This window comes from Augochlora pura, chromosome 2 (assembly GCF_028453695.1).
Source record: "Augochlora pura isolate Apur16 chromosome 2, APUR_v2.2.1, whole genome shotgun sequence".
Lineage (NCBI taxonomy): Eukaryota > Metazoa > Arthropoda > Insecta > Hymenoptera > Halictidae > Augochlora > Augochlora pura.
In genome coordinates this window covers 16,468,517-16,481,290 of record NC_135773.1, presented here as the reverse complement: position 1 = coordinate 16,481,290, position 12,774 = coordinate 16,468,517, and the positions used below count along the sequence as shown (strand labels likewise).

Genomic DNA, 12,774 nt, shown 5'->3' with positions numbered 1-12,774 from the left:
GGGGGGGGGGGGGGGGGGGGGGAGAGAGTTGGAACAGGCCCGCGAATTCGATCATTGTTTCGAGGGATCCAAATTGTTCTGCCGATTCCGATATTTTTAGTAGGTCAAATAATCCTGCGAGCGAAATTATTTTTGGGTGGTGGAAATAAATCTAAGAACTCCAGTATTTCTGGGGGATTGATAAATATTTCTGAGGTTTGAATATGTCTGCGAAATCAGTAATCATTTTGAGGAATTTGAATAGACCTGCGAGTTTAATAATTACTTCTGTCGCTCTAAATAGTACTTTGGGTTGAATAATAATTTACGACGGTCCACATAGTCGTCGGACTCAATAATTATTTCCAGGATCTACGAACTCAAGTATTTGTAGGGATTCCAATAAGTCTGAGGCTTACTAATTATTTCTAAAGAGTAAGCAGTCCTAATGGCTCAATAATCATTTTTGAAGAATTTATATAGTTCTATGCACTTAATAATTATTTCTGCGGTGTTCAAACAGGTCGACAGTCTCAATAATTATTTCTGAGTTTAAGTAATGGAAGGAGTCAATCATTATTTTCGAAGGATTCATATAGCCTTACAAGCTCAATAATTTCAGAGGATTAAAGTAGTCATACGGACTCAATAATTATTTCTGGTGGTGTTCAAATAGGTCGGCGGTTTCAATAGTTATTTCTAGTTTTAAGTAATCGTAGGCCTCAATAATTATTTTTCAAGAGTTCATATAGTCTTATCAGCTCAATAATTATGTCTAAGGAGTGAAGCAGTCTTACTGGTTTAATAATTATTTTTGAAGGGTTCATATAGTCATGCTAGGTCAATAGTTATATTTTAGGATTAAAATAGTCCTACGGACAGAATCATTATTTTTACGGAATTCCTGCAATCTCAATATATACATTTCTGAAGTGTAGGTAGTCCAATTGGCTCAATAATTATTTTTGAAGGGTTTATATATTACTACGGGTTCAATAATTATTTTTGCAGAGTTCGGACGAACTTTTTGCAATAATTATTTATTGGGTGCATGTTGTCCTGCAAACTTAATAATTATTTCTGAGATTCCAAATAATCCTTCGTGCTCAAGTGATTCCGTGGATTCTAATCTTTTTTTTTTGTCTCTAACCCTTTCGCTGCGGCAAGTCCGTCCGCCGAAGTATCGTCACTAAACAGAAACTCGCGACATTTTCATGCTTAAAATTTATTGCACAATACGTTTTGATATCGTTGCAATAAATAACAGTTTTAAGAAATGTTCAGAAGCTTTAAGCTTTAAGGAGTGGTTAATCTAATATATCACTAAAATTAACAGAATATGTTCAGCCGACAACAAAAAATGTTGTCATCAACTACGGATGGCAGTCGTATACACATCATTTCGATGCCGCATATAAGCGGCGCTCGTACCCATAGGCCGTCGAGTGGATGCTCGGCGCGGAAGGGTTAAATCTGAATCCTACATGTGTCCATGTGCAATATTGACAATTGTATCCCTATCAGATACTTCGTCATCGGATACATCTATCCCAATAACCTAGTGTTTACCTATACTATAATAACATAGCTTTAGTATAATGACATATATAAACAGTCCGCGACAAGGGATAGAAGAATTTGTCGAAGGGGGAATAGACACATAACCACGGTGTAAATGGCCACTTAAATAAGGTTATGGCGAGGGGGGATGCATGTAAATGGGATGGACTTCGTGATGAAGCAGTCTGATTTAGGATCGCCGTGAATAACGGTAGGTAAATCAGGTAAACATTTAGTAAGGGAAGTTCTTCTAATAAATATTCAGTGACGGGGAGAATACAGTGGGGCAAAAGCAACAGACGTTGACATTGGTTATTACCCTTCCGACAAATTCATTTCTCGAGCGAACAGTTTCACCCCTGACCGGACTGACAATTACTGCCAGTTATTGTTTCAGTAAATATTGCACATTTCTAAATGAGTAAGTGCAAGTTTTACGTTGAAATATTGCAAATTCGATGAAGTAATATAGGTTCACATGAATCGTTGAAAGATTACATTGGCGTACGTTAATCATAATCCAGTTAAGGATTAATAGAAAAAGTCAGATATAATAAAGCAAAAAGAGAGTCGATTGAATCAAGTCCGACGATAAAATTGAGTAACTCTGTATTCTGCTGCAATCGAAAATTAAAAATACAATAGGATCTCGTGCGACTCGATACACCTGTACCACAAACTATTGAATTTCGACACCGAAACAATCAATAATTGCTGGTTTCTTTGAAATATTTTTCGTTTAATTGGCAAATAGAAAACTTTCCATAACGTAAAATTGAATTGCATGGCTTTTTTTCAATTTACAAAGTATAATGATGTATTCTTATTAATTAAAATGCTAACGTACGTACTGAATACCGGTCGTTCAACGTCGATATTTATTATACTGATCGAGTATGTCGAACACGCTCTGAACTTCGAATGCGTGGAACTCGGTAAGTTTAAACAGTATCGGGAAACGAATTAGACATCGGAAGACATAATCCTTTGATCGCGAAGTTAACAAAGGTACTCTCGGTTGGTAATTGATCACGAGGCAACCGAAATTCCGGTAAATAATTCCAGACGGCCCGGCCTGACACGGCCCGGTCAGAAACCCAGTTAAGTCGACTGATTGCTGCGACTGCGGAGGTCAGCGAGCACAACCGACCGATCTCAATTTTTCGAAGATTTTCTGCAGGGAATCCGAGACTCGGGCTAACGATGCCGGACCCGATCGCGGCCCGCCGATTTTTCACCGGAAAAACACTTGTCTTCTCCTCGAATTAAAAGTCTTTTGCCGAGGCACGCGGAGTTCGCGAACTCCGGCAGCTCCGTCCATGCGATTTTTCCGTCGTTTTGCTCAATTAGATCGGAACCGAGAATCGGCAAGCGTCCCGAAAATTTGAGCCGAGCCCCCGACTATCGCGGGAACTGATCTAATTGCCGACAATTCGCGACGCGAGCAACTTTCAATCAAGCGGACGCACGAAGTGGTTCGGATCAAAGAGTTTAACGACATTTCTCGATCGAGCTTTCAAACTCGGAGGGGTATCCTTCGTAAATTTTTATTGGAAATCGCCGAGAAACAATCGCTATCCGATTCGGATCGGTTTCGAAATGTTTAAATAAATTTCGCCGATTTAAGGACAGCGAAACTCGGACAAGGTCGTTGTTCTCGCAAGAGCTAACAGTCGAAAAGCGGCTCCGACAAAAGCTCGCCGACACCGCTGGCGAATTGTTAATAATCGTAATTTACTCAGATCGGCAACGTGGTAGCTTCAGCGCTCCTAACCGTTAAGAAAATATTGCAGATCACTGTCGACCCTGCGGCAATGATCCCAAAAAATTGACAGGTCCTCTTTCAACTTCCTGTGTCCAAATTAAATAACCGTATCGACCGTCTAATGACTATGATCGAACGAGTGCAAGGCAGGATCGTATCGAAAATGTTCGTAAAAGGTTAATAATCGACCGAATGACGCGACCGGAAACGTTCGAGATCTCCGGCGAAATCACTCGCGCAGCTGCATTAACTCCGCTCTCTTATCGTGCCAATGAGATCGCGTTAACTTCGAACGACATCGTTAACCTCGACAGAGTCCCGTATCAGGCCGTTGAAAACCTTTACAACCATCATAAACCCGTATCACCGGTATCGATTATCTGCGACTTCCGGCGAGCGTCCAATTGTACAGAAGCCCGAAATCATGGTTGATACTCTCAAAATCGAAGTCGTCCGTGGGAAGGTTTAAACTTAAAGATTGGCCACTCTAATGATACCTCTATGGAGTGAGAAAGTCTAAATGAACTGTACCTGTGTATTTAAACGCAGAGTATAAAGCTTTTCTCTTTTTGTAGAAGGCATTATTTTCAATTCTGTAAAATGGATATTGTTCCTACAATCTTTTATAGTGCTAACATACTAAGAATTCTCAATTGTTCCATTTATTAACGATAAACGTTCCAAGAAAGTTTTACTATACTTCAAAAGATTGTTCATTGTTCCTCATGTTTCTATAATAAGACCTCCCCCGACGAACATTCTAAGATCATTACAACTCGTTTCAAGGTGTTCTCTGATTGTTTCACGTACCCCTCTCATACGTTTTTCTAAGGTATCTTTTGATTGTTCGTGAAAACTGCCTCAACAGAAATTTCAATTATCAGCGGTTGATTTTGTACGAATTCCGTTTGAAGTCGAATGTGATCAACTGGAGAATAAACTTGGGCTGCAGAACCGACAGTGTCCGCGTAGGTATTTATTGCACAGAATGCACATAACGGAAAAACAAGACTCATTATTAATGTTAATAATATTTTCGTTGCTTCAAAAATTCTCGTTCGCGAAGGAGTTCCTTTTCAAAGAATCGATGGTTCTTATTGTGGTATATTTTAGCATTTGTACAGCCTGCACGACTTAGAAAAATCAGGAAGCTTATAGGTGACCAGTATAGTCATTACTGCGACTCTTTAAAATTCGGGAAATAATTTTAATTAATCTGAACCGAGGAATAAAGCTCGTCATAGCAATCGGTTAATCTGACTCTGTCGAATGCTATTACACTTATATCTAGCTGTGTCATAAAAAGCTCGTGTATCTGTACAATGATCGATTGGAGAACGAGGAAAATCCGAAGAAAAGAGGGATCGCTTTAATCTCACGGAGTTTTTTCCAGGTGTTGATTCGACAGGCAACGTATCAATAAAATATCGTTCGAACCTTTTTGCTGTCCATTCCGGACGTCGAGCTGGTCACCGGCTGGTCGAGCCTGGAACAAAAAGAAACGGGGTTCATGAAATAACTGTCTCGATACCTTCACACATGCGCAGTGAAATATAACCGGAGGCAGAGGCAACACGGAAAATTTATCTGATACGTTTATTAATAATTATAGCTAAATCAATTTTGGTCGTTTGTCCAGTGCCGTTTGCGAGGAACGGGTGTGAATAAATTCAATTAAATACGTTCCATCGCGTCGTGGCAACTGATCCATTTCAATGCTTTATTAAACTCGCGTGTCATTATCGTATTTAATACGATACTTGTCTATTTTCTAGATAGATATTTCATCTCGTGTATCCTTTCTTTTCATTCTCTCTCACACACGCATGCACGCACACACTCTCACTCACTCTTTCCAAATTGAATCAGAAGCTTGTTATAATATGAAAAATACGGAATTTTGTACGTTTATAGTCGAGTGGTTTGGAATCAGCATTCCAAAAGCTATGAGCATAGCAAAATGCTATGAGTAAAATGTAATATCTACAAAACAGACAAGTAAAATAAATTATAAGAGTAGCACAAAGTAATTTAACTCTAAATTATCTTAACAACCAATACGGTCTTTCTATATAATATTATTCGGTTTGGCCGATTTTACATTATTCATATTTAATTTGCCGAAATTATAAAAATTTTATTCTAGAATAAACTTCTTAATCTAAGCTTAAATTATAATTAAATAGCATGTTATTATGCAGAATAAAAATTGTACGCATCAGTTGGAAGAATCAGGAACAGCATAAATATTTATTAATTCTACTGGGTTTTAAATAATACAATCATGTTACGAAATATTTCTAATAGCGTCGCTGTTTTGCGTTTCGCCAACGCATTATCATTATAAACGCACAAAATTCGCAGTTTAATTACAACGATAATGTAAAAAAGTTTGAATATGTACAGTGTTTACGTCGTCATAATGAAGTGAAGAACTAGAGTCACTTTTAGGGATCGGTAAGTTTAGCGTTAAAGTCGCAAAGATCAAGTCGCGGATCATCTAAAGATCGCGGCGGAGATTTCGAATATTTTACAACGAAACTTTCGAATCCGTTCGATCCGTTCCAGCAACAAAGTTCCCAGGTTCCCCAAAAACAAGCTTCTTCCACAGGAATCCTCACTCTATCGATTCCTTTGTCGACGCCGGAGAGATTTTTTCCGTTTCCGCTGCAGGGCGGCACGCGTTAACAAGTTCGCAACCCCTTTCGCGGGGGTGCATACGGAATCGACTGCAAGCCCCTTTGAGCAGCACTTTGCGCGACTCGGCCCCGTCAATTAGAACGAACAGGGAACCCGTTCCACGCCGTTCCGTTCGGCGTTTTTGCTACGCGACGTTCCGCCATTACCGACCTCGGATTTTCCTTAACGAATACCCCCGCCCCGAGCCAGCAGGGAGACGGGCGCAAACGATCGTTCGGTTACGTTATCGAGGAATCTGTTACTACCCCTTGCCATCCGTTCTCTGCGAGAAATTAATTGTTGCGCAACGGTAGATTTGCTCGGAACATTTTCCACGAGCTATTCGAATCCACGCGAATCAGCCGATTAGAATCGCGGAACGAAGAATCGCGGATGAAAGAACGCTTAATTCGACAACTCAGATATTTATAGAAAAAGTATCAAAAAAATATTCTACACGAAACAGAATATATATTATATAAATGATCATACAGAAAAGCTATTAGGAAAATATTCTATATAAATACTTTCATATTCATAAATGTTTATACAGGAAAGATATCAGAAAAATATTCTTTATAATTCTTTATACATTTCTAAATGTTAAAACAATGTTTTTAGTTACATGATCGCGTAAAATGAAATATCTTCAAATGTTTAGAATTTCAAAAACGTCTGGGAATAATAAATAAAATAACGAGGCCACATATTCGATGCATTAGCACGCCACGATATCAATTAAAAACTCTCTCAACTTGCAAAATAATAGAAGTATATTTACGTCGCATTTTCGTCGTATCTCGAGGACCAGAATTTTCGGACACCCTATCGTTCTTGTAACGCCTCTCGTCCCAGAGAGCTCGTTTTATTTCCCCTGCCATAGGTTACTTCGACTATACTTCTTTTCTTTTCTGCGACTCGCTTCGCGAATTCCCGCGGACTTCGCGCAGTCCGCTCTCGGACTTCTTGTCGCCGGAGCAGATTTTTCTGCACGGTCCGCGTTGGATTCTTAAACTTCTTTCCGCGTTTTGTAGGATTTTTTAGGGGCCGCGCGACTCTTTCCCGGACTCGTTCATTCTTTCACACGTTTTCCGCAACGGCTCTCCGGTTCCGGTCCTTTAGCTGCTATGCTGTTTTTTAATCGCGCCTTTCTCACTTTGTCCGTTCCACCGGAACGCTTTGACCTCCGTCCTTCTCTCGCGCTCCTCTCTTCTTTTTCCTCTGTCTCGCTTCTGGAACTTCGAACGAGATTCGCTCGCAGCTGTACGTGGGCCGTACACTTTGTGTAAACGTTAAGTTAATTGTACAAGGAGGGCGGATTATCTCTTGCGTGCTCCTTGGAAATTATTGCGTGACGAGTATCCGAGATTTCGATCGAACGTTGCCTCGCCAAGTCGATGAATAACAAGTTATAATTAATTTTATTTATTTTCTTATGGATTACTGAACATGGATAATATAGATAATAACAACCATTGGATAAAATAAGTAGTTGACAATTTATTCCAACTCGTAGCATTTCTTCATAGTGTAATTTCGCTGTCGATATTTCAACTATTTTTTTAAATTAAAACTTGAAATCTTTACTTTTCGACGCCGAATGGTGACTCTGAGGCACCATTAAAATTGTTATAGTACATTCCAAAATAATTTTTATATTATGAACAATTAAATTTTCAAAATTATTAAAAGTATAACCATTGTTGCGTTAGTTACAAGATTCAATTTCATATGCATAAGAAAACATTTTGTCATATAAAATGGAAATGCACATGTCAGAAAAGTTATTTTAGAATTACAGTAAAAATGGCTTCGAGTGCAAAGGGTTAATATCACGCATCCCCGCGATTGTAATATCCTAACTGAGAGCATGTTCATGGTACCGAAGAAGTTCGACGCCCCCTTTATAGAGCTTCAATATTTTTGTATTTATATTTTTCTCTTTAATTCAAGTACTCGAGTAAGTCATTATGAGATTATCTCGCAAAGTTACAGAACTAATGCCCTCGTTAGTGAAAAAGCAAAATTACTTTCCTCGCAATTCAACGAAAGTCGATACTCTCGATCTTCGATTATCCGTATCTGGATAATGAAGTCCCTCATCGCAGAAAGCCATTCACCATAATAAGAATTTGTACAATGATGTATCTTCCGTATTCTAAATAAAATACGGAATAATTTTAATAAATTATCATTTCAAGTTAATAAATTTGGTAAAGTATATATTTTGAAGATATATTATAAATATAAAATGATTTATTAACTCCTGTAATTCAATCTAATATGTTTTAATTCGCCACATATACTAATCCATGGAAATGAAAATAAATATCAATTGATATTGTTATCAGTTAATTTTATTCGTCATTTTTATTTTACTTATCACGGTTATTTTATTTATCACATTTGTTTTATTTATTACATTATACAATTCCCGCCTCCTAATCTCGAAGTCTTCCAGGCTCGCAGTTTTTTGGGGCACTCGGTGTAAGAGGGCGCAGGAGCGGAGGAATGGCAAATTCCACGGAATCGGAAGTTACCAGGGCGATGCAGCGGCGCTGCTGGATGGTGTTCCGGCGCGGTGGAAATTCCTTCGAAGGCAAATAAAATATTCCGCGAGCAAGGTGGCGGCCGGCTGGTTCTTTCCTCGGCTGCTTTTGTCAAAAGATCTTCTCTTTCCCGGCGCCCTCGACGATTCCAAAGTGTATTTGGGCAATTTTCCAGCTGGCCCGCGGGCTCGGGGTTTCTGGATTTACACCTGGCGGTTTGCAGATCGATCGGTCGGCGTTCGTTCTCCTTCGAAACAAACATCGATTGTAGTGCACATTTTATTAACCCTCTCGCTGCCGCGGACGTATATCGACGTTACGTCGTCTACTGACCTAGACGTATGTTTACGTTATTTACATAAGCAGAGTTAAATTATTTAGAACGGAACAATGCTCCAGCCGTCGATATGCGTGAATGTATATGCAGGTTATCGTGTGAAATTGTAAATAAGATGCACGTACCACTGGCGCTGGTAGCAATTAAATGTTCAGTGAAAAGGTTAAAATATTCTGCAGTTTTCTATATGGCCAGAACCATTGAGGGAGTTAATAGGATTTGTTTCTGATCTGCGCATCTACAGTTGTCGATGTTATAAAAATACTTTCGTGAGAGATCTCCGAATGAATTCCTTTATTTGAAAGATCGAACGAAATGAGTCAAATTTTTAATTTATTCTGAAGTCTTTCAAAAATATATTAGGTCTACCGGAAAATTCTATCTGTTCTTAAAAAGAAAGAAAACAACAAATTTTGTATGCACCTAATATATTTTGTATTATTATAATAATTTAATGTAATCGTAACTCATGCCCTGTTGCCAGCGTGATGGCGATTTATGAATATCATTTTTGAGAAATATATGTCGCAAATAAAATGACGTTACTGGACATAATTTTCCGGTAGACATAATATTTTAGAAATTGTCTCTCTTGCAAATGAATGATTTTCAAACTATTGATTTTAAGCAGATAGCTGTTTTTCAGAGGCATAATCGTGAGGAAATGGCAGCGTTCAGTGTTGTGTCGGCTATAATCGTCAAAAACAACAAAGTCAAGTAAATAAGTAAATGTTAGTAATCAAGTTATATTAGCCACGGGTATACTTGTTAAAGAAATTGCAACAGTTAACTGGTTTATTTTCTCAGTAGAAGATGCAATTAATGCACTGATCATTAAACTGCAGATCTTGATGCAACATAAGTATCTTTTACATCAATCGAGCAAGATACAAGTTTTCACATTAAATTCTTCCTTCAATGGTTTGAGCAAGCTGAACATGGTGCATCCGACGTCCATCAATTATTTCAAATTTCTTTCGAGTTTCCACCTCCAGGGCAGTAATCGCCATTTGAGTTGATACAAGCGTAAGCCATATGTTCGAAAATTTTAACTTACGTTTTAATAATACTAAACCTATCGTCGCTGTTCGAACCACCGGTTTTACATGTTTTACCTCATAATTATTGAAGTCATAAGCTGTGCTTCCATTAAAAATTATCGAATATATTTCTTTACTCATTCACTCATAAAAATTATGAAAAGATTGAATAAACTTCGTAATTCTTATGTGACGATTTTCGTTGGTCACTTTCAGGCTTCAGTAGGTGTATTAATACGTGATTATTATAGAAACCAAAATTCTAAAACAATAAATGAAACAATTACTATATAGATAGAATTACTATAAATTAACATATGAATCGTCTTAACAATGAGTTTGTCATTAAATAATGCACATGTTAGTAAGCAACAACAGTTCTTGTTTCTCACTACGAGGAACTCGTAACACATAATTTGTGCATTAGAATCGTTTGATATCCCACTAAATTCAAAACCGGCGAACCCTGCGATCAGGATAACCATAGCCTCACGCTGGCATCGTCCCGAATTGGGAACGATGACTGGCACAGCTTCATAAAGCTGTTAGCGGGTCCGCGTAAAGTATGGCCGCGGAGGATCTCGTGTCGGCCGCAGTTTTGTGAGAACGGCCCGAAACGATTACATGTTCCGCACGTAGTAAGTCGATATAACTTATCCGCAGGACCAGATCCCGCTCGCGCTGTTAGAAAATGCAAACTCATTCCGCCCTGACACCGGCTCCCAAGGAATCGCAAATGGGCCGCACGGCTAACGATCACCTCAGAAAATAGCTCGGCTTATTACTTCCACAATAGCCGCGAAAATAAGGGGAAGCAACCAGCAGCAACACGCTCCCGCTGTCGTCGTTTCTGCAATCAATCATCGGCGTCGTTTCTTTTAAATCGGTTTCTACGATTTTCCGCGATACGGCGATAAGACGAGAGATCGATTGTTACGCGATATCTTCGACACACCGTCGACAAATGTTAACACTTTACCGACCGGTAGCCCATAAATCAGCTATTTATAGGCTAACTAAATTGTTATCTATTACTGCTTTTTAATTTGTTAGCTTCTTTATCTAATATGCTGGATTGTCCTACTGCAAGCTCACATAGTGTTATATAATTTTTTTAATTTTACGATTAATGAAATAGATATTACTTACTTATGGGAATATAACAATGTTTACGGCCGCATAACCGGCCGTAAAGTGTTAACGTATCTGTTGAAATCCCATTTGTCCAAGCAACAATGCAACTGTCGCGATGCTTTCTTTGATGAAAAATTGCCTAATTACCAGCTGAGGAGCTTTCTGATTTTTCAACTGCATCGTGCACTATGATTTCATACATAACTCACTGTGATCAAACTTTGGAGACGAGATTAAACGAAGACGTACAAGAAGCAAACGTTGTTCCGTCTTAATAGAAAAATTATTCAGGACGGTAAAGTGCTAATCAATGTAGCTGCGAAAGAGAACGTGGCGCATGGGGTTAAGGACGATCGTTAGAGTGCAGATTTTATGCACTTGCGGAAGAGAATGTAGGACGGGTTAATAAGCGAAGTGGTTGGCAAATCGGAAAGTTAAGAAGCAGCTTCGTCGATTATTTATATAACGAAACAAACGACGAACCTCAGAATTGCATGATTTTCTCGCAATAATAGAACGCACCGGATCTGTTATGAATGCATCAAATCTCTGGCCAAGAAGATTAAGGAAGAAATGAAATTTCCATTCTGTTCCTGCTTCTTGGGGGCGATGCGGTAGAGTTTTGCCATGAATAATGTCTCGCAAAGTTGCAAGGATTGCAAAACCCGGCAAGGAAATTAGGTTTTCCCATTTTTGCGATAGCAACGCGGTATGCGACGCGGAGGAAACGGATCGATGGTGGCTGGTGCTCGCCGCGGAATTGAAAGGAACTCCTCGACGTCCCTCCCCCCTCCCCGCGTTCCAATAAGTGTATACCGATTTCCAGACGGATGTATCGCAGCGACGAACTCGCGGAATCGAACGGATCGGACAGTGATCGATGCTGTTTGCCCGGGAACACGCTCGCGACGACTCTGTTTCGCGATGTAATCTTGTCGCGCCGCGAGTGTTGCATCGCTGCGTCGTTGCAGCGTTGTGTCGCTGGATGTTGCGACCGGCGCGGCGCGGCACGCAATCGATCGCGGCCGCGTAACAAGTGACGAACAACAATTTGTTCGACGTCTGGGAATCGGTTCGACGAACTCTCGGCTTCGTGGACCAACCAGACGACTCGCGAACTCCTGTGCACGCGTAGTTTCGGCACGTGTGTCGGAAATAGAAATTGTGAACCCATAAAAAGAATTTCATAACGCTGTTATGCTAGCTTTAATATATCCGAGTTATTTTAACAGATAATGCATCTTTATTTAGTTTCTGTTTTTGGCAATTGTCTTGGTAAATTGTTTATTTTGCGTAGAGAATTGCAGTCTTGTTATTAGTAGTCGAGGTGTATTTAATAGTGCTCTTGGGGAATTGTTTAACACTAGAACTACCGACGATTCAGATATTCCTACTTCTACCGGAGGGTTCAAAATGACTTGTTTCTTAAATTACCAAGACATTTAAGAAAAGACAGCAATTTTTAGTTTTTATACATTTTTTATTTTTATGGACAAAAATTGAATATAACCTGAATAATAATAGTAATAGAATAGCAAAAATTTATAAAATACTTATGTATAAAATGATCGACTGAAAGTAATCTGAAGAAACTTGCCTGCAATAAATACTGCAAGTAATGACCAAGTCAAACAGTGTAAGTCGTAGGAAAAACATTTTTTGGTTATTGACATATCTTTGAGTTTGAAATATTTTCTTTTACGACTAAAGGTCGTGTCACAAGTAACGTGT

At 39.1% G+C, this 12,774-nt stretch overlaps 1 protein-coding gene across 7 annotated transcripts in view; it reads right to left on the bottom strand.

Moving 5' to 3' along the window:
• The window catches only part of LOC144478415 (uncharacterized), a 248,983-nt gene that overhangs the window by 118,607 nt on the left and 117,602 nt on the right, over positions 1-12,774 (bottom strand). For all 7 annotated transcript variants that reach the window (XR_013495341.1, XM_078196269.1, XM_078196275.1 and 4 more), the window contains one exon: positions 4,742-4,790. Coding sequence is in view for 6 of the 7 variants with exons in the window: in XM_078196269.1 (XP_078052395.1) it covers positions 4,742-4,790 (49 nt within the window). In the remaining variant the exon portion in view is untranslated. The remainder of the gene's footprint in view (positions 1-4,741; positions 4,791-12,774) is intronic.